General features: G+C 34.9%; 2 protein-coding genes across 2 annotated transcripts; one reads left to right on the top strand and one right to left on the bottom strand.

The window, feature by feature from the left end:
• Positions 1-67: 67 nt before the first annotated feature.
• Positions 68-6,371, top strand: LOC118272802 (ubiquitin carboxyl-terminal hydrolase 36). The gene is made up of 11 exons (XM_035589482.2): positions 68-562; positions 1,252-1,479; positions 1,582-1,735; positions 1,839-2,013; positions 2,119-2,232; positions 2,327-2,488; positions 2,581-3,566; positions 3,678-3,975; positions 4,098-4,241; positions 4,448-4,560; positions 4,650-6,371. Exons 1-11 carry the CDS (start codon positions 292-294, stop codon positions 4,684-4,686), a joined length of 2,682 nt encoding a protein of 893 aa, XP_035445375.1. The 5' UTR covers positions 68-291; the 3' UTR covers positions 4,687-6,371.
• A 643-nt stretch (positions 6,372-7,014) lies between these two features.
• Positions 7,015-21,469, bottom strand: LOC118272498 (uncharacterized). The gene is made up of 16 exons (XM_050693296.1): positions 21,130-21,469; positions 17,523-18,636; positions 16,478-17,342; positions 16,002-16,162; positions 15,527-15,664; positions 14,920-15,155; positions 12,282-12,390; positions 11,923-12,084; positions 11,482-11,627; positions 11,191-11,310; positions 10,804-10,943; positions 10,464-10,608; positions 10,117-10,360; positions 9,710-9,866; positions 9,433-9,616; positions 7,015-9,042 (listed from the first exon to the last, which is right to left on the bottom strand). The coding sequence occupies exons 1-16, from the start codon at positions 21,310-21,312 to the stop codon at positions 8,878-8,880; spliced, it is 4,269 nt and encodes a 1,422-aa protein (XP_050549253.1). The 5' UTR covers positions 21,313-21,469; the 3' UTR covers positions 7,015-8,877.
• Between the last annotated feature and the right edge of the window lie 1,142 nt (positions 21,470-22,611).

Genomic DNA, 22,611 nt, shown 5'->3' with positions numbered 1-22,611 from the left:
ATTTTAGAAAGTGGAGAATAGTAAATATAAAATCACCGGCAATGTTTTATTTCCTTGATTTGACTGGCCTTTGAAGTTTGGCAACATTACGGTTGTCGTGCGTGGATCGTCGAGCGAGTTTGATTCATTTCATTTTCCTTTTACAGCCTATTTTATTTAAAAATACACATGTTTATGGGGTTGTTGTAAGGCGGTTTGTTAAATTTCTGCTGGTGCCTCACATATATACGTAAACTGAATTATGACGTGCTTTGTGTTTTGATAACGTGATAGTGCAATTTTGGAGGTAAAATGCCCGCTTCCATTTGCGACCCAGTAACAAGCGCATTGCGTTTATCTCTTACCCCAGACGAATCTCAAAGTTCCTCATTGTTGGATAGCAGACTTTACTCTTCCGCTAAAAGCGTTCTTTTGTCCAAGATTGAGTTTGAAGAGTCTGGTGATTATCAAAGCAATGTTCTCGAAGGACTGAAATCTAAGTACGTGGTGATCCGACCTAAAAAACCAGTGCATGATAGTAAACTGCTTAAAAAGGACTGCAATTCTACCGGTCAAGCATCAGGTAATTAATCATAAGATTATGATATTGAAATAATGTAGGTTTGTTTGTTATCTACATGCGCGATAAGATCAATTTAGAGGTTATATCTTATGGTCACTTGTCAATAAACGTCATGGAATCATTGAAAGAATTTTTAACAGTATTTCTTAACAATTTTATGGTTTTTAAAACTATACTTGTAGTTCCTAAAAGTGGTATTGGTATAAATAAACCTGTGACCACTAAGAGAAATTCTAAGTAGAATTTTCGTATGTACTTTCTCTACGTTTATTGTTTATAACCCAAATACATCTAACCCGTTTTTCGTGATAACGTGGAAAATAGTAATAGTAGCTAGAATGTTAACTACAAATATTCTTTCTTTAATATTGTGAATTTGTCTCCTATCACTAAAGAACTTTGCCTATTGTTTAAGTTGGTACAATATTTTATCCTTGTAAACAACTTGTAAAGAGCACTATTATCTTCAAGTCTGATTTGTTATAAGCTTCATTACTCTTAAGTCTAATAAAATTAAACATGTTTGGAATTTTGTTTGATGTGTATTGGAATGTCATTGCCAGTCCAATAATTATATATTGGAACCCATTTAAAGTGGGATCAACCATACAATTACATTTAATACCAAAACAAGTGCTATTGATAAATGAATGAAGTTGTACTAAAATATTAAAATCAAACATTTTCAGATAGTAACAAAGCCTTAGAAGATGGCTTGCCTAAACCAAAAAGGGTTTTATTTCCTGTGGAAAAAGTTCACTTGGGATGGCAAAGTGCATGGGCTGCTGGTGCTGGCATGCAGAATGTGGGTAACACATGCTATTTGAATTCCACCCTTCAGGCTCTGTTCCATGTGCCTGCTTTTGCTAACTGGCTAGTCATGGAAGTGACTCATGCAGAGAAATGTAATCAACAAGGTAAGCTTGGAAATAAATTCCATTTAAAGTTATATTTATGAAGTAGATCTATTTAGTGTAAATGTAAGTGACAAATTAACAGATTGAATTTATAAATTACAGAAGCCTGTGTGATATGTGGAATGCGTGCCACATTAATGGCTACACAGAAAAGTGGTGGAGCTCCAATAAAACCTTGGCAGGTATACTCCAAGTTACGGCTTATATGCAGGCACCTCACACCAGGCAGACAAGAGGATGCTCATGAATTTTTAAGGTAATACATCTCATGAAGCTTAGTGTGCTTTGTACTTAAAGTTGAACTCCTAACTTCAGTTGTTTCTAAACTTTATTATTCATTGTATATTAAATTGTTTTAGGTATCTAGTGGAGGCCATGGAGAAATGTTATTTAAGTAGATTTGTCAACCATGATAAGTTCGATCAGTACAGTAAAGAAACTACTCCATTAAACCAGATTCTTGGTGGATACTTGCGCTCAACAGTCCGATGTCTTGCATGCCACCACCTGTCCACTACATACCAGCATTTTCAGGTAAATAAATACTTTATTACTTTAATAATTTTAAATAATTATGACTGTTATAATCTGTTTATATTGGTTGCTATATCAAATTAAATGTTATCTTAATTTTTCCAGGATTTGTTATTAGATATAAGAAAACACTCTACGTTAGATGAAGCTTTAGATTCCTTTTTTTCTCGAGAAAGGTTAGAAGACTTAGGTTACAAATGTGAGGCATGCAATAAAAAAGTAAGTTATACAATGTACATGATTATTGAGAATTATTTCAATATAACTAGATATTTCCAATAAGAGATGTGAAATATGATCAATTTTTTTTCAGGTTTCTGCCACTAAACAATTTTTTGTTGAACGTGCCCCTATGGTCCTCTGCATAGCATTAAAACGGTTCTCACTGGCTGGAGGAAAACTTTCGAAACATGTGCAATTTAGGAAGAAGATCACTCTTAGCAAATATATGTACAACAAAAGTCAACAACAGTTGGTAAGTGGAATTAATAGTACAATCTGCACAAATGATTTACAGATTAGCATCAATTTTGTTATGTGCTTTATTGTTTTTTTTTCTTGTTTCAGTCATATAAACTAGTAAGTTTAGTCACTCATCTTGGACCTTCACAGAATTGTGGTCACTATACCGCAATAGGACAAGCTCCAAATGGGAATTATTACCAGTTTGATGACAGTTGTGTTCGACCGTTACCTCTGTCAGCTGTGTTAGGCACTAATGCCTATATTATGTTTTTTGAAAAAGATAATACAGTTGACGAAGCATCTTCTTCAGCAGCATCTTCATCAAGTGTTGTATATGGTCCACAGCTACCAGACAACATATTAAATAGAGAAAAAAGTCCATTAAAATTAACCTTTTATAGAAATGATGAGAGAAAGCCAGTACTTCTTAATAGCACTTCAGTAGAAGTTGCTAAACCGGATATTAAACCAATTATTCTAAATAGCACACTTGGCAAATCAACTGAATCTAATAATGTCAACCCTGAACCATGGGTGGTAAAACAAAATGGTGAAGTAGAAAAACTTGTACAGCCACCAAAGATTCTAAATGGTATAGAAAAGAATGGTAATAAACTTGATGAAGATGATAAGAAAATTAGTTTTGTAATTAAACGACAAAACGGCGACGAAAACCAAGTGAAACCCAAGGTATCTAAAAGTGAATCTGATCTCAGGTCAATTATAAATTCAAAAGCAATTGAGAAGTCTGCATCAACAAGCAAATTGGTGAAGACGCCTAAGTCGCCATTAGAAAAACTTGAGGAGCAAATGAATAGAAGTGACTCATCAGGTGTCTCGCCAAGGAATGGCTGCACAGGATCGAGATTGGTGCCGTATGATTCTGAATCAAGTGGTGACGAACGAAATGACAGATTGAGCGAAGATGGAGCAAGAAGGGACGACGGTCGCCGACCTAAACCGAGCCGATGTGAGTCCCCGCGCGCGTTAGTGGTCACCACCAAGAGCATGCATCATGCCTGGACCGTCCACAGCGAGAACAGTGGGCCATTACTCAGTCCCAGCCTCAATGGCGTTACCAACAAAAAGTGCGTATCAAACTTTCTCTTCAAATTATAATTATAATAAGTTTTCTTTGTCAGTCAACTAATTCATGAAGGTATGTGTATCATTTAATGATAACATATTTTCTTATACAGGGTTAAAGAAAAAGAGGAGCGGCGAACAGAAAATGACCAAAGCCCTAACACAAGTGTTAGTAGCATGTCTCCTCTGAGCGACCGCAGTGGTACGGGTCAGGCAGCCACCAGCGCAGCATCTGGCACACCAGCGCCGGTCAGCCTTAACGGTAGCGCGAGTACTGGAGCGCCCAGCCCCGCGCCCCCCGCCGCGCCCGCGCCCCTGGAGACAATGCGGCATCTGCAGTCTGTCTCACATCGTGGTTATGGTGCACCTGTTTCTTCTTGGAACGGAACTCACAGCACCCTTTCGCGACAGGTTCGTTTTCTCTAATTACGAGTTGGAACTAAAGGAGTTGTAGTTCACCCAAGTAAACATTGTCTAAATAGATAGCTCACTCAATTGACTCATACAAAAACTTATTTATTACTGTGTTACAGGTGTTTGAGGAACGAAGAGATGAGCGCAAGCGTGCCCTCGAAGCAACAGATGAAATGGATCGAGGTCGCAACAAGAAGGTGAAAAAGTTCCATCACTACAATAATCGCTTCAACAATAGCAGAAATGGGTACAATCCTTTCCAGGTAAACATTATTTCGTGATTTTATTTTCGCAATTTACTTTCTTCTCAAATATGGGCGACTTTAATCTTGTTCTTGCTTTAATGAGGTAGGCAGAAGCATACATATGTATATAAGTATTCTAAAATGAAGTACCCAAATGTTTGTTTAGTGTTTAGATTATAATTTTCTTATTATGCAAATACATTACTTTTCGTTATTATTCACAGGAAAAACAGAACAAGCCACATTGGGGCGGAAATTTCAACAAATATCGCAACGAGCGGCGCCCCTCTCACCATTTTAATAAACATCACAGCAACAAGTACAAACGGTTTAATAGGTAATTATTATTGAACAACAACAATTGTATGATTTTATTTCAAAATAATTACATAACATTATATTGTTTTTCTTGCTTTTGTTTTTCAGATACAGTAATGGGCACCACTACCCCAGGCACCATTGACCCGAGGCCGGTTCGGTTCCACTTATTTGTGTAAATAGATAGCATATGAACTTAAATTTATAGTTTAATATAATAAGCCTTCACAAATATGAACAGTTACAGTTTTGACACAATTGTTGTCATTGGTTTGCTGCCGCCATACAGTTTAATCTGAGCAATTTATTGAAATTAGTATTATTATAATTTGTAGTTGAAGGTTATTTAAAATAAAAATTAAGTATAAACATGAGTAACTGCCAGTTTCAGCCCTTTACCTGTAACCGCAAATAGTGACCTCATAAGATGTTAACATCTAATAGTTATAGCTAAATTATAAACATTGTGATCTAAGCAATAGCAACATTAGTTTGCATGGTTTTCTACTGCAATCGAAGGGGTACTTCAAGTAGTTAAAGAAATATTAAGTTATAATTACAATAAGGATAATTGATTGTTATTGGCGCAGAAAATGTAATAGAGTAAGGAATTAAACTTATTTATAACAAAAAGCCTTATAAAATAGATATTTTCAAGCGATCATTTACTACGACACGCTGCTCTAGAAGCAAATAATTAAGAGTAAAGCTTCAGCTGCTTACACCACAAGAGACATAAGAACTGCTCGAGTGGTGTTATTGTTGTACTAGATGATAAGCAATGGGTTTCTGACTTGTTACTGTTTAGTGCATTTTATTTGTTAACTGTTCATTTACTCTACTCATGCCTGACATTATTCTGTTTATATACAATAACTGTTCTGACTGTTGAACCCATTAGTCATTGACAGTGTGATTTTATATAGTTGTACATTGATGTATGTGTAATTTCATTATATTTCAAGGGAATTTAGGTGGGGCAGCTGTTATAAAATGAGTTTATTTTATACTGCTCAAATTGTTGACACATTTTTCTTTTGTTCACCCCATCATAGTATATGTAATGAAAATATGACTGAGAGTAATTATGTTTTAGTTTAAATACTGTTACCTTTTAAATATGTATTTATCTTCCCATGGTTAATAAAACAGGTACTCATTATTACTCATTCTACCTTTATTATTATATCTTTTATCCTTTTTACTTGTTATATCATAAAGAAACATAAATGTAATGCCAACATACACTTTTGTTCACTGTTCTTATAAAAAAGAAATATGTCAATTCTGTTGTGACTCATTTTATTGATAGACGAGTGATATGTTTGGGGAGAGTAATTGTATTTATTTAAACTTATTTTCAAAACGCTTTATTGTTCCATGAAATCGGTAACATCTTCCGGAATACATTATTGTGAATGATGTTATATGCCCTGAGAAGCATTAAGTACAAGGACAACAAAACTGGGATAACTTGAACTATTTCTCAGAAATACAGAGTTATGAAATAAAGTATAATATATTTCCACTCACTGCAAGACTTATTTTTCCCATTCAAATAAATTAATTTTACATGACTATCTGAAATAGTTATTAATTGTAATAAACTTAAAAGTATTTGTTATTTGTAAAAGCAAATAGGGTATCCATTTCTTAGAATAACGTGGTTGTGAAGAATTTATTTCTTTTTTGAGGAAATTATTTAATATGTAATAAAAATCAAGAGTTGCAATATGACAGACATAAATCTGAGAAATCTTACATTTATGAAATTGACTAATATAACAATGGGCGCAAGTTTTAAGTGAACAAAACCTTTAAAACAGAAAATTGTTTTATTTACTTACCTCATATTAAAACCTATACATATTAAGTCGGACCTAGAGTACTACCTTGTTCTGTGAAGTATAATTTTTACTAGAGTGCTATTTGTGGCCCTATTAGTAGAAGTTTTTCTGGCCCATAGATATTGCATAAACACTGCCTGCACCATGTAGGCCGAGTCTCCGTATAGGAAATCTCCAGTGCCCGCGCTTTGATCATCTATTTCGAATTCACTGGTATTTGTTACCTTTTTACATGATAGGTTGGAAAGTAGTGGTTTCTTATACAGCATGTATTAGATAATGATGTGCAAAGGGCATAAAGTCGATTTAATCTTGTCATTTAAAAATTTAAACTTAGCCTTTTGACCGCCTGCGTGATATTGACGACACGTATTTTCGTGTCCCTACCGCTCGTGTCGTGGTTCTGCGACAAAGAATATGCAGGATTTTTTTATTACAATTGCTCCTCCTTATTTATTGTAGGTATTATTTTTCGATTTGTAGCCGTGCGTTAATTCATTGCAATTGATATTTATTTTAACTAAGCGCTTATAGTTTAATAATATTTATGTTAACATTTGTGTTACTATTTATTTTTATTTACAGCTGCTCTGATGGGAGAATATTGAAATCAATAAAAGTCGCTATTAGATATAACAATATAAAATTATTTAATTACCTTTGTAAATGTTACATTTTTATGTACATGAAAACAGCTTATTAAATCACATGTTAAGAATTTTAGATACATTTTAACTGCATTACAACTGTTAGTCTGTGAGGTGGTTGGTGTTGCAGTAATAGGCTCAATAATACATATTTAAAACGAAAAAAGCAACAACTTAACAAGAGATAATATTACAGCAAAAATACAAATTTTAATATTAGACAACATTAATGGAAAGCAAATGTTTTATCATTAATTAATAATTACCAATATTTTAACAATAAAACTTAATTATCACTTGTAACAACATTTTATGGGCTTCAAAAATACATTTACGACGCTGAAATGGCTATTGAAGCGCTCCATGGCAATCATTACTTATTTTTTATAGCCATTCATCAGAAGAGTGGAAAGGCGGAATGTTACATAACTAATTGGCGCACTCTATTGTACATGCGCGAAGCTACCTCTATAATAGTTAGTATATTTGAAAGAATGGAGGTGTTCAAATTACCAGCTATTGGAAAATACGAATAAAGCAACCGCAGTATACGACATTTAGTAGTAATAGGAACTACTTTAATAACGTTTTGTAAGCGCTATATTTTCAATTTAAAGATATTATTAGTTTATTCAATTGAATTATACACTATGAATGCTTATTACGGTATCACTTATTATACCACCATCATCAGAAATTTTGATAATACAACAAAGTTAATGTCTCAAAAGTTATAAGGTGTTTAGATGGTGATGTTGCTCAGGTCCCCATCACAAATTTTAATGTTAAAAACTAGGGCATCTAACGAAGAACTTTTCTCTCTCACGACGTATGTTATTGTCTTATCAAAATCCCTGTTGGTGGTAGTACTAGAGTAACACAATTACTACAAAATACTTAATCCTACTGACTTAATCATAACGTAATGTATGATCTTTTATCAACAACAGCTCTGAGAACTTTAACTTCTTTAGATCCAAGCATTATTTACAAGGCGTCACACGGCCGACCCTTTCATCAATCAGTCTTACAATATCAAAGGAAAATACGGTACATTTGTCCTGACTTTACCGTAATTCTTGTTTATAAATCCTTGTCCTCGAAGAACATTCACACTATACTTTCATTTACCATATTTATGAGACTCACTAAATCATTTCATTATATTATGAAAGTAAACATTTCTGAAGTCTGCTAAAAATGTATCAAAATAAAGAGACGTTTACTTTCATAATTACTACGTACCCGGCAGTGTTACGTACTTCATAGTCCATTTTAGTATAAAACTAGTATAATCTTACAACTTAAAAGTAAAGCTATTAATAATTCCTTAATGTTTTGTCACGTGTTAATGTAAGCATTGAACAAACCTCCATGCCTCTTTTCCTTGAAGGAGGTAGGCAAAGATACACATTATAAAATCTTACTGCCATAATTCGAACAGTTACATAAGTACCATTCTATAGGGGTGGGCTTATTGTCATACACCAGTCAGAATCCAGAAGTACATGCTATTATTGAAAACTTAAAAAAAAAATAGATATCTATTTTGCCAATTTGATTGAACCCAAACCCCCTTGCTCGGCAGGTGCACATGCAACTACTCGAACAAAGCGTCTTATTGTTTGCTTTACAATAATTTCATATTTAGATTACAACAGGTACTAGTAACTCCACACAAATTTCTTCGCTTGATAACGGAAAGTCGATAGGCTTAATTAAATAATTAAAAAAAGCGTTAACCGTTAGAAAGCGTTCATCAAACATTGTCGTCGTATCGGACATCTAAGAAGCACAACAATTAGTGTAACAGTTAGTCCTACAACCAGAACTGTTACAGTACTAACGATGGGAGTGATTGCTGTGTTTTCTATAAGAAATATATTCCAATATGTTGTCACTGGGTATTTGTGCTGCCGTTATCGGTTGGCACATTTTGTGCGGAAGCACTCTGTACATGTTTCTTCTTTGTGCATCTTCTACCAGAGTTCGCCATTGTTGATTTTTCTGTAAAAAGGACAAAATGTTGTATTAAAACGTAAATATTTATAAGTGCTATATATCAACTATTATGTTATCGGCTTGTTCATGTATCTGTTTGACGAGGTACTCGACTAATTTCAAGGCATGCTAGAGGCTCATATTCATAAGCAGCATTCCGCGACAGTCGCCGCGTCGTCGTGTATCGCGGAATGCTGCTACTAGTAGAGTTCTTCGTCAAACAGTTACGTGAGTAAGCCGATAACATAATAATTAATGTAGTATGACTCACTATATCGTCATTTATTGCCAAAGTGATGAATCATCCAATGAAAGGACAAATAGACAAAAAATAAAAACGTATTAATTTTGGTAGTGTGTAAGCAGTGAGAGACTGAGAGAGTATAATAATATTACCAGTAGCGCATGTGGATTGAGGCAGATGATCATGGCATGGCGGGCGCGAGTGAGCATGACGTTCATGCGGCCGGCGTCCGTGAGGAAGCCGACGCCCTGACTGCGCGCCAGCGACACCACCACTACGTCGCGCTCCTGGCCTTGGAAGCTGTCCACCGTGTTCACCTCTACTTGACCCTCACTCCTGTAACATAATGAACAGTTAATATCGACTTAGTTACATTGAATTTAAACAGATCATTACGTCACTGTTCAGTATATTCAGTTCAAAACGTACAGATTTAAGGCCTTGAGATGTCTCTTGATGAGATCCTTGTGTCCGTTGTACGGTGTGATGACGGCGATGCTCATTGCGGCGGGGCGCAGCGCTTGCGACAGCGCCAGTACCAAGCGAGTCACACCCCACGCCTCCATCTCATTAGCACCGTTTACTCCTGTTTACATACATACAAAGAATTTAGTTTTAGATTTAAAGATTATTATACCGACTCACTGACTCGACTAGTTTCAGGCCAAACTGGGGCTTATGATTATGATCATGACGTGTTGTATGCATGACGAACGACGTGGTGCATTATGAGTTCTGGTGTGGTTTGAAAGTAGTTGGGTATCCTTGAACAGGTTACACAAATATGATCAAAAGTATATGGATATTAGTAAACTCATAATATCAGTAGGACCTACCTTGTGCCTTGTCTCCACTGGATATCCCGACGATGTTATACGGTGGTATAGGTAAGCTCGGTCTTAGAGGCGGTGCGTTCATGACTCTGCCGTTGTAGAAGGCTCGGCTGGGGTAGTCGGCGATGTCGGGATGCATGCGATACTGTTGGTTCAAGAGTACAACGGGGCTACCGCCGGCCCAGTGCTCCGAGCATGAACTCAGGCGAGAGAACAGGCTCTCGTTAAGACCATGTTGCTTTGCTCTCTGCAAGGTAATAAAATTACATGATTATGGAGAGGTCCACGTTCAGTAGTAGATGTCTTATACCGCTCTGTTTTGTACAAAAATAAGTGATGACTTAACGCACCTGAGAACAGATAAATCCGGGCAGTTGCTGAGGGTCTCCGATGAGCGTGAGCCGCGTCACGTCAAGTGTGAGAGGTATTAACGTCTCGGGTTCGATCACTTGCCCCGCCTCGTCTATTATACACAGCGCTATTCGGCGTTTCAGCCTACAACAAACAATGTGCACATTATACAATCAACTTACAACAATATAGTTATGAAACTCGAAGTTATATAATTACTACTAGCCAAACAGAACTTGATGCATGTTAGCATATTTCTTGTGTTGAGAAACGTGAAGTAAAAGGGTAAATTCAAAAAAATACAGGTTAAGGAAAATTTGTACGAATGGCAACACTAACCCTCTCATTTTGTAGCTCTGTGCACTGCCGAGCGTGGTGACGATGATGTCAGCGCCATCTATGATCCGTCGTTCCACATGCGCAAACTGCTCTGAACTGAGCGTATCTCCGGCGCCACCTCGTCCGCCTCCCGAACGTAACTGTGGCCAATAATTTATGTGTTAAAAACATAAATTATAGTATGTACAAAGTAGATGTCACTCAATGTTTTTTATGGTGCAATCTTTAGGAACAAAACTGGTAAATGGTTAAAATACCAGAACCCGATGCACCTCTGTATCATATGCATGCCCATGATTTTCCATTATTATCCACTAAATTTGACCTTAAGTTTAAAGAATTTATAAATGGCCAAAAAATATTAAAAAAAATATAAACATTGCTTACCAACGTCATCCTTTTCTCTAGATCAGCAATCCGTCCCTGACAGTACGCCACTCGAGACGGATCCTTCGCGTCTTTCTCTTGAGTCTTCCACATATTTATTTTTGCTTCAACATGAAGAATCTGGTAGAATATAGAATACATTTTAGTAATGAGTGATCGTGAATAGTTGGTAATGCTAAATTGAGGTATGACATTGCTGTATTACGCAGTTTCGATGTGTTGTTATTCTAGGGAAATGAATGATTGTGGAGAAAATATCACTACGCCAAAATATTTATATTGTTCGTGTACCTCTTCATTTAGTCCGCTGGGTGCGGTAGGTTGCTCGGAGTTTATCCTGGCCACGTCCCGCTTGGCCAGTTGTTGCGAGCATATGTTGGCGGCTTCAGGATGCATAGCCTCCTCACGTCCTACGCGTACCATTCGAAACCGCTCCGCTACCAACAATATTCAACATTACTTGTGTTTTCCAATAAAAGCGACATTGGTACTAGTAGGATCGGTAATGTGGTGGTCTTTAGTTCAATATCAGACTAGATAATTTGCTAATTTTCAGACATTGGTCTTTCACTATTTAAAATTACTATAAAATTATTTTAATAGTTATTGACTGAGACAATATGACCTTATGCTATGTTACCGCCATCTAGTGAGTGCAAAAATATATGGTTTCATTGAATATCATATCATAGGAAAACAATAATAGTAAGTTTTAGGAAGTAATATACTTACGTTTAGGTAAACTTTGTCTTAGAATTAATAATCTAAGGACTAGTCCATCGACCGCGGCGTTGCTTGTAGCACATATCAACAATTTTCCCCTATTCTGTTGCTTCTTGCCATGCGCGTTATAAAAGTATGTCATCACGATCGCGCAAATAACACTTGATTTGCCTGAGGAAATAAATATTAAGTTAATGGTAGTGGTAAGAACATTTTCATTCTATTGTTATTGAAAATTATTATTTCGCAGTTTATGTTGAAGTAAAGAGTTAATATTAATAATACTTAGCCCGATCCTTTGTTCAGTGTTACTGATAAGTCTACGTAAAATAAGTTTAAGTAAAGTAAACGTCCCTTAGCTTACTCACCAGTGCCCGGAGGTCCCTGTACCATTTGTATAGAAGGCCGGTCGCCGAGCGCCGCCGTCACTGAAGAACTCACTGCCGCCAGCTGACTCGGATTCAGAGTCGCTGTCCACTGTTACAGATACATAGTTATTATTATTTATCTTTATTCTGTTTGTCTACATCACAGAATAGCTAAAGAGAGTAGAATGGAAGTAGTTCCTGATTTGTATCAGAACGCGTGTCGCCGTTTCTCCCACCCTTTAATTTCACTACAAGCAAGAGACCAATGCCTGAGCGGATTACCCCCACAAATAAATAACACGCATTTAAATCTCGAATTTGCTATTGGTTGTCACACAAACGCAATGACTGCATTTGACATACACTCTAACACGCATAAAAACTCATGTAGGTATGCTAGGGCGGGAGAAAGGTCGATTGTTGATATCGATAAAATTTAAGTAATCTTGTTTTTGTTTTACAAGTATTGTTGAATACATATTGTGAAATTGTATTCCTGCGAAATAGAAACCAAGTAATAAAAGTGAAATAAATAAAAAATACATAACTGAATTTTAAAACCAATTTTATTACTTAATTACATAATAAGTTAAAAATAAGAAAAAAATAAATAAATCAAAGGCACTTTTGAACGTCAAAGCAAATATAATAATATTAATAACGTCTGTCTGTCGGTCAGCCCTCTAGTGAAGCTATTTGCTCGTTCCAAAGTGTAGATTCCTATGGAGAAGAACGAGCAAGAAACTCCATAGGTTAATCTTTTTCAATCAGATTCACAATACAATTCTTGGTTACATTGTTTCGATTGCTTCAACTATGTGAGAACAATGTAAAACTAATATTCAGTCAAAGATATAAAAAAAAACCTTAAGAACAACAAAATTAATACAGTCTGGAGCTGACCAGTCCCAGTTGACAGCGCCCGTTCACCAACATGACACGTACACCAGCACCGCCCAACTCAACCATGTTGCAGGGAATCGAACGATCCAATGCCCTTGCCACCGCCAATGAGACCTTTGAGTGAGCATAACAACTCTAAGCTGACACAAATGCATTCTACTAGTCTAATTCAAATTTAGCTATTTACAGGGCTCTCACATTTACAATAATTTGTAGGTATAAAGCACAGAACATTTTTCGTTTTTTAAATTTACGAAGGATGATTTAAATATACAAAAAAACTGATTTAAAGAGACTAATATAAAATTTTCTAAAATAAAATCAGTTTACTTACTGAATTACACATTGCGATATATTTGTGCGGATAAACGCCTAATTTTAAGTTTCTTTTCCCTGACTTTGTTATTATGTAATTATCAACATCGAAATAAATGTTGCGAACGAATTGTGCTACATTTAGTAGGAATCCAATTAATTCTACCAGTTGTGTCAATCCACAATTTTCTTACTCCTGGATCTGTTGGAAACCTAAAACATATTAAAATAAATCATATGTCACATTCCATAAAAAAAAAAACATAAAACTCACTCAAAATCTATATTACTAATTAGTCGTAATAAATAATATTATTTTAGTTATAAAGTGTGCTATTGATTATAATAGACTGTATCATAGTAACAATCGACATTGCCCAACACTATCGATGTCATAGATTTTGTGGAAATGAACTTTTGTTTCGGTACTCGGGACTCTCGCAATGGACGTAATACATTGCGCGATTGCTCACGTAGTGCAAGATTGTACTCATGTATCGCAAGCAATGTATTACTATTAGTCTGCTTGTGATTATATCGTTTTTGTCTATAAAATTCATAATGCTAATGTTATAATTACAAATATCACAAGTATTTTAATGTTTTTGGACTTACCGGTGAAAAGAAATTCCTTCTCGTGCTATGCTACACCTGGCTTCTTTTCCGACACGTTATAATAGCGCATAATATAATATTTTTGCGGAGATACGTACGCTGTCAAAACATGACAGCGATTGCTAGCCGGTAAGTATGAGCATTTGAGCGTTTTGCACGTTCGCTCACAACCTCGGCGCGCGTGGCCCGCCCACAAGGCCAATCCAGTGTTTTATCTAATCCATGGTCTACATGAACCTATTTGGTTTACTTGATTCTAAGGTTGAGCGATAGGGAATGCCAATATAATATGAATAGAATATGTAGCGGACCTACTATAATTTTTCATTTTGTTTACATAAGAGTTTAAACAAATACATCGATATCGTAATTAACTATTTGAAACCATGTAATATTGTTTTGGTTTGTTTTGATTGAGATATTAAACACGGCACTGACTGAAAATTGAAAAATTAATTGGAATACAATCTAGGAACGAATGAAAATATTATTTTTACAATGTTTTGTCTGTATGTACACTATACTATGTACTTGTATGTAATCACAATCCTATATAATAAAATGGCTAAAGATTAATAAATCAGTGTATTCTTAGCACTATACAAGTAAATGTGTAAAACAATAATATGCTTTCAACTCGTAAAAGCGGGATTTTGACGAAAGATAGCATTTTTTTTAATATTTAATAAGATTAGCGTTTGGCCACGTTCTCGTCTAGAGGCAAGCGATTATGCGGCCACTATTATACAAACTTTGATAGGACATTAGCTAGTTCAAAATACATTGAAAGTTTCATGCAAATAACCTGAGTATTTAGAAGTGGCGGGGCCTCTTGAGGTTTTATAAAATGATGCGGCTCCGGTCGAAGTATGGCGTCACTTAGAGGGGATCCTGCTAAGTACTCCATAGCTTCAAATAACTGTAACTCTTTGTTTATAAAAGCTAAACTCCGACCTATCATTAGCTCCCCTGGTTTTAGGGTTTTCAATTTATCCGCAAATGTGGCGTGCAGTGAAACACTGAAGAATGCGCGTCGGTTACCTGAAAAAAGTAATTGGATATTTAAGCAAGGCCACCTAATATAATGTGAAATAATGTGTTTATTAAATAGCGTGTCACAGATATGCGTAATTTTTTTTATCGGGTGATTGGATATGACCACCAACTAAGCTATTGTGTAGTTAAACAATAAACAAATAAAATTTATTCCAACAGCATAGTTTAGATTACGAGTACATACAAATTTAGCAATGCACACAATGATATATGTAAATGAAGTGTGTCTCGTTAACATCCTGTTAAATTTCATATACAAAATGCGTGAAATTATCCCATAACTAAACCAAACGTAGTAAACCAAGGTCCAGGCCACTATTCTCATTAGCAAATGTACATAATTTGAACAAACTTACTTGAAGGAGATGGTAGACTCCTCACATTGTGTACATAAAAGAACCTTTGATTTTTCGCATTTTCTGGTCCAAAAGTAACTAGAAGTACTTCTCCTACCCTGGGAACTTTAAATTTAGCTTCGGATGCGGGAACGGAAACTGTAAAAAATAATTATCATAATATTTTTAAGTTAATACAATAACAAAAGTATCAATAAGTCAGATAAGTTGCGATAAAAATATTTTGTATGCTAATTTAGAAACGTTGTATGATAATTTATTAAGTGACGTAGCGCGGTATAATATTGTCGTGGGTAAAGTCGCATTAGAAAGGTCATTTAACGGCTAATAAAACAGGTTGCGCTAATAAATGCTTTGGCACTTTTGATGCCCCGTAACACACACGGCCAGGGTGACCTGCACCAGGCCTCTGGTATTAAATCCGCTCATGCATATCTTGGTATCTTAACGTTACATATATGTTTATATTACTTACTATTAACACTGAGATTGAAAAGTTCAAGGCATCGTTCTTGTGGAGGTATGGGCGGCAATGACTCTACTCTCATTTCTAATCCAACATTTTGATTACGTATTTTCATGTATGCTATAGTTAAACATTCCCAAATTTCCATCAAAAGTAAATCTCCAATTAGCCTGAAAAATAATTTGAATTTTAAGTTATTCTATAGCTGAATATTACGTAATAAACAAATAAACAAGGAAAATAATCCTATTAATTAAGATAAAGAAGAAGAGAAGAAATATTATGTTAAATGCATCTTAAAATAGGTCTTTAATATCTGTTCTATAGTGATACCTACAATAGGAGCCATTATGTTTAAATCTTGTGTTATAGAACAGGTATACATATTACTTCAAATGTAAGTAATTATATTTTTTAAAACATAAGTGTGTGTGACAGCAAGTCACAATTGTTGTAAAAGAAAAAAGTAATTAAAAGCTACTTACTGTACATATTGACTGTGGTTTACAAATGAGTGGAAAACTGACAAAGGTATTTTATTGTGACCTAGGATTGGTGGAGGCTCATTGTTATTCAGCTGTTCTTCTAGCCATTGTGGGTTCCAGCGAAGAATTTTCATTAGAGTTATCTTTTCTAACGAAAACACAGGTGACTGGCGCACATCAACCAGTGTCGTTTTAACCAAACTAGTTTTCTTCATCCTGTTCCCAGGCTCAATTTCAAATTCTAGCACCTGAGGCGCATTCTCCGAAAACCTTACCTTTTTCTTCATTTTTTCAGGTTTTAATGGCCCTACTTTGGATATTGGCTTTCCAGAAATAGACTCTTCACTGTCTGTTAATGGTTTTAAACTTTTGAGAGGTACCCTTGTCTCTTTCACAGAAGGCTTAGTCGAGGATTTGTCTGATCTGTGCTCTGTTTTGCTGCGATCTTTGTGCTTAGAGCATTTAATTTTGTCTTTTGATTTGTCTAACTTTTCTGGTTCCCTTCTTTTATTTTCTACGTCTTCAGTGGCATCCCTATTCTTAGCTTCCTTAGGTTTTGGTGATAAATTGATACTTTTATCCTTACTTCTATTATGTTCTTTCCTGTTTACTTGACTAACTATAGCTTTTGATTCATCAATTAAAAATGCGCCACGGTTTGTAGTAGTGACCTTCACATTTGTTGATACTGGTTTGTTATCACCTACAGTGTCTTTGCTTTTTCTTACTTCTGTTTCCTTATTTTTACAAGCTATTTCTTTTAATCTCTTTTTACGCTCTTCCTTTTGACTGTTGGAGATGTGTGGTTTTGAGGATGTTGAAGGTTTTTGTTTGGTACGCTTAGCTGAAGACTTTTTAGGTTTAACTAAAACAGAACAAAAATATAGGAGTGTCATACATAAATATCATAGACTAATTTTATTTTATACTTTAAACAGTAAGTAGGCTATTGGATGTAATCATAAAGAAGAGGGCACATTATGCTCTATTTGCGATTCCCACCAATAAAAAAGACATACTAGAAAATAAGTATTAAAGAGCTTACCTTCAACAACTGGATGACTGGGTTTACTTTTTGATGATAAAGCGATTGGTTCTATTAATTGAGCCTTTTTCATTGAATCACCAGGTAAAGGTGATTTTAGAATGCTGTCTACTTCTTTGAATAATTCCTCAATATTATAGCCATCAATTTCATCTTCATTTGTGTTTTTAGATGAAGTCTGTTTTGTCAATATATCTTCAAACAATTCCTCAGAATCTACATTATCATTTGATTCTTGAGCATGTTCTTCTTGAACTTTACTACTTGTAGCTTGATCAGGTATTTCCTTTAATTCCTGGTTAATAGGTATAGGAAGAGATATTAGATCATCCATAACATCTTCATTTTCATAGTCATCGCAAGGAAAATCATCTAGCTGGCTATATGAATCTTCTTGTGAGTTTTCAGTTTTACTTATTTTTGGTGATTTCAAAAATGGTTTTCCAGGTGAACTTTGGGACAGTCGCATTAGCCAGTGCTCAGACTCACTATCACTGTCACTGTCATCAATCTGTATTGGTTCATCATATCCAATGTATTCTTGTTTGACATTGAAAGCAAATTCTATTAAATCATTTTCATTCTTCATATTAATATCAGCATCTTTGGATGTTTGCTTTTGTTGTTCTTCACTTACAGGTTCAAGCTTTGGTTTTTTTGCACCCTGGTTGGGTGGTTGCACACTCTCATTCTCACTATCAGACAGCACTATATTAGGAATGTCATTGATATTGTCAATGTTATTACTCTCAGGTTCTTGTTTAATAGCAATTTTATTATTTTCTATTTTCCTCTTTTGTGGTACTTTGGTATTTAACACGGGCGATTTGTTTGTTTCGTTTACAACAAATGGCTTTTCTTCTTTTACTATGGCATCTAACATAGCCACACGTGATTCTATATCATCATCATTGTCACCTTGAAATTTAATTTTACTTGTAATAGATTGTCCTGGTTTTTCTTTGATGAATTTGAAAACATATTTTTCAGTGTCATTTATATTGACGAGGGGTGCTGCCATAGTCCATCCTAATCCAATAACATCTGAATCTTGAATGACATATGGAGTATTTGGAGGTATCTTGATGCTACCAACATACACTCCATTAGAACTCTGGAATATAAATTAAATATTTTAAAAAGCCAATAATAAAATTGCAGGATGCCACAGATTGGATAGGGACAAGTAGGTATAACAAAGTTAAAAGTAGTTAGTGAAAGTGTTGGCTTCTCGAACACATATGGCATGCATCCTACACAGCTTATGAAGTGCAGATTAATACATTATTTAGATATATCATTATGTGTATTATTATTTAGAACTAACAAATTAGACCCTAACATCATGAATCTTATATTACAGTTGCAGTACCTAATCATGAGTTGTTTATACAGGGTGTCCCTGAAGTCGACGTCCAACAGCCACCAGATGATCGGCAAGGTCCCAAATGTTATCAGAAAAATATAAAAAAAATTCTAAGTCCTACAGTTTTTAAATTACAGTGACTTATGTGTTATCCACGAAAAAGTACACCCTGTGCCAGTCTTTTGACTCTTGTTGCTACAAATCTTTATTTTTTCGTCTGCAGTCTTCCTTACATTATCCTGAATAGTGCTCCAGTAATATGGAATCATAAATTCTTAGCCAACTGCTTTAGATTGGAAAACATTGTTAGTTTTAGAGGAACCAAATACTCTGAATAAAATTTTCACCTTACTTTAAGCGACTGTACTGAATAAATTATGTATGGCGCTAGTAGTGGCAAATTTCACCAAAGTTGGCGCATTTAATAAGGATTCTAAAATGAAGCACTTTGCACATTATTTCTTAAATTCGACAGATTTTTCAACGAAACCCCGTTTCGATGAATTTATTTGAACTTACTAAAAATTCTTCTAGTGTACTCAAATCATACGTTATAACCTCGTATGCACTAGATAACACTTTGCACGCGATTTGTTATCATCATGTTGAAAATCAGCGAGGATCTCTTGTCAAAGAACATTGTCTGTTTACCCGTGATTTCGCTTGCAGCATTTGTCGGCAATATTATCGCTAGAAGAACTGGTATTGTGCATCTCGAGCCATCGTACTGAGCACTGGCTTTTTTGCGCCGTGTTGATTATTTCTTTTTTAAATTTTTTTTTGTGTTACCTGCAATTCCTTGCAACGGTGCAAATAACTCTTTCTCGACAAACTAAAGAATATTTGATGCTTCATCCCGCATTTGATCACATGGCATGAACACGTAACTTAATCGTAAACTTAATCGAAGGATTCACCCATTACTTTTTTTTTTATGGGGATATGACGAGTAATTGTGCATAAGGGCTCATGTACACCACACCACTACCGCGTCGATATGCTGTGTACATGAATCTGCCGCGTCCGTTCCTTTTGATTTTACTACACATTTGATAATGTGTTTGATGCACTATGAACATCATATTGCAATCATTCAATATTATTAAGTGAAACATGATACACAACATCAGTTCCTCTAGTAAGTCTAGTAATATTGCCAATGAAAGCTGCAAGCGAAATCATGAGTAGACAGACAATATTGTTTGACAAGGGATCCTCGCTGATTATCAACATGATGATAACAAATCGCGTGCAATGTGTTGTCTAGTGCATACGAGGTTATAACGTATGATTTGAGTACACTAGAAGAAATATTAGTAAGTTCAAATAAATTCATCGAAACCGTTTCGTTGAAAAATCTTTTTTTGTGTCGAATTTAAGAAATAATGTGCAAAGTGCTATACCATTTTAGAATCCTTATTAAATGCGCCAACTTTGGTGAAATTTGCCACTACTAACGCAATACATAATTTATTCAGTACAGTCACTTAAAGTAAATTGAAAAATTTATTCAGAGTATTTGGTTCCTCTAAAACTAACAATGTTTTCCAATCTAAAGCAGTTGGCTAAGAATTTATGATTCCATATTACTGGAGCACTATTCAGGATAATGTAAGGAAGACTGCAGACGAAAAATAATTCAAAAGAGTGTGCAAGACTTTATAACACATAAGTCACTATAATTTAAAAACTGTAGGACTTAGATTTTTTTTTATATAACAGTTGGAACCTTGCTGATCATCTAGTGCCCGTTGGACGTCGATTTCAGGGACACCCTGTATACTACATAATGTGCCAACCGGTCTGATATGATAAAACAGTTATATATAAATAATTTATATTTAGTTTGACCATGGGACGGAAGACATTCTGAAGGACATTACCTCATGAGGAAAAAGTTCCTGGCATTTGGCACTTAGACAGTTTACATAAAAATACATAATTATTTTTATAGTTTTAGAGGAAATTAGTACTGAAATACAAATAAAGTTAGAATTGTAACCTACTACTTAATGTGTGACCATAATAAATTAGTTAAAATCCAATAAAAAATGTAAGTAATAATCTAATTCAAATGTGCAAGATTTAGTGACATTATAATAGAAGATTCATAATGTTTATCATTTCCAGTAATAATACTAATGAATAGATCTTATTTTAAACTCAAATAAGGGGTCTTTTTGCATAACAAACATAAACTTATTAAAATAACATGATATAAAAACATAAAGTGGCTGGTACCTGTAGGTCTGTTAGCAGGGCTCTATTGTTGTGTACATGTATAACACAGTGGTTCCTGGATATCACAGCGCTTGAAAGTGTTATTTTGTTGTTATTGCCTCTACCGACAGTTACCGTATCGCCTTCAGAAAGGGTGAATTCTTCGGCTCCAAATTGTTGACGAGTTAATTTCCATTTCGCCATTTTAACACAATTTTTATAGATGTTAAAACAATTCTTTTAATTATTCATAATAATCAGAACACAACATTACTTAGCTAAATCATATCTACGGAACAACAAAAAAAAGTTGTAACGAGCGAACTTACTTGAATGAATTTGACACTTAACGATTGTGATTGTGAGCATTGTGCAAAGTGACAGTTTAAACTTTTAAACTGTGTACCTATATAGTCTATGATTGGATATCTAATATTTTTAGTATAAAATTATTCAGTAGAGCTAAAGTCTTAAATTAGTCAAAATATTAATTCTTAATATAACATAAATGGTAGGGTCACTGGTCGATTACTTATAAACAATAGTAAACATTAATAGTGATTTCCGGCAATATGAACATAACACACATCAGGCGTAATTTATTATACGGACCTTTTGGAAACTAGAACACCATGCGTTTAGGAGTTTTTTATACCTATTATTGGAAGCAAGTATAATAGCTCCCACATAGTTTTATTTTTGACATGCCCATTAGTTTTATGCCTTTCCGTGTTGCTGGGATTCTTCCATTTGTGCAGTCTCTTTTGTGCCCTCAGGCTTAAGTCATTCTATCCGGAGCTGTGGAGGACGTATTGGGTTGTCAGGGCTCCGACTCAAAACAGGTGTAGGAATTGGGTGGTTTTTAGTCAGCAATAATCTGACACTCTTTCTCGCTTCACCCAGGGCCGACGAAGTCATTGAGTGATTTTCCCGCCGAAAAAAGGTTAAGTCATTCTGTCTCCTAAGAAAGTGGATCGATCATTTTTTTCTTCTCCTTAAATAGTATCTTCTGATTTGTTTCGTTGCGGGATCTAAGATTTCATGTCCCTGTGACGCGTCGGACTTCAGTGCTCCAGTAATTCTAGTGTTTTCATTGTTGTATCTCTATCTACCGTAGATCCTATCTCAAGAATACCAAAAGTAACAGCTATTCATAGATGTCGTTATTTTTAACGTTATTCAAAAGAACTTATTCTTTTGAATATTACAAAATAATCAAAAAATTATCATTAATAATTGTAATTAATAATATATAAATAAATTGCCTATTTCAGTATAAATGCGACTTGTTATGGTCTGAAAATGTCGCTTAGAATTCTATCACCCAATCGCGCATGTAAAAACTTGTCAAATATTCAATGCATCAGCAAGCGTACTTGGGTAAAACAATTGGTCATCTAGCAAAATAATATCGAAAGGAAAGGTCAAAAGTCCAATTTAAGTTCTATTTAAAAGTACCACACCTAACTGAGAATAATTTGTACTGCCGGTATTAATTCAACT

This window comes from Spodoptera frugiperda, chromosome 4 (genome assembly GCF_023101765.2).
Source record: "Spodoptera frugiperda isolate SF20-4 chromosome 4, AGI-APGP_CSIRO_Sfru_2.0, whole genome shotgun sequence".
Taxonomy (NCBI): domain Eukaryota; kingdom Metazoa; phylum Arthropoda; class Insecta; order Lepidoptera; family Noctuidae; genus Spodoptera; species Spodoptera frugiperda.
The sequence above is the reverse complement of the archived record's forward strand: the minus strand, read 5'-3'. Positions and strand labels throughout refer to the sequence as shown.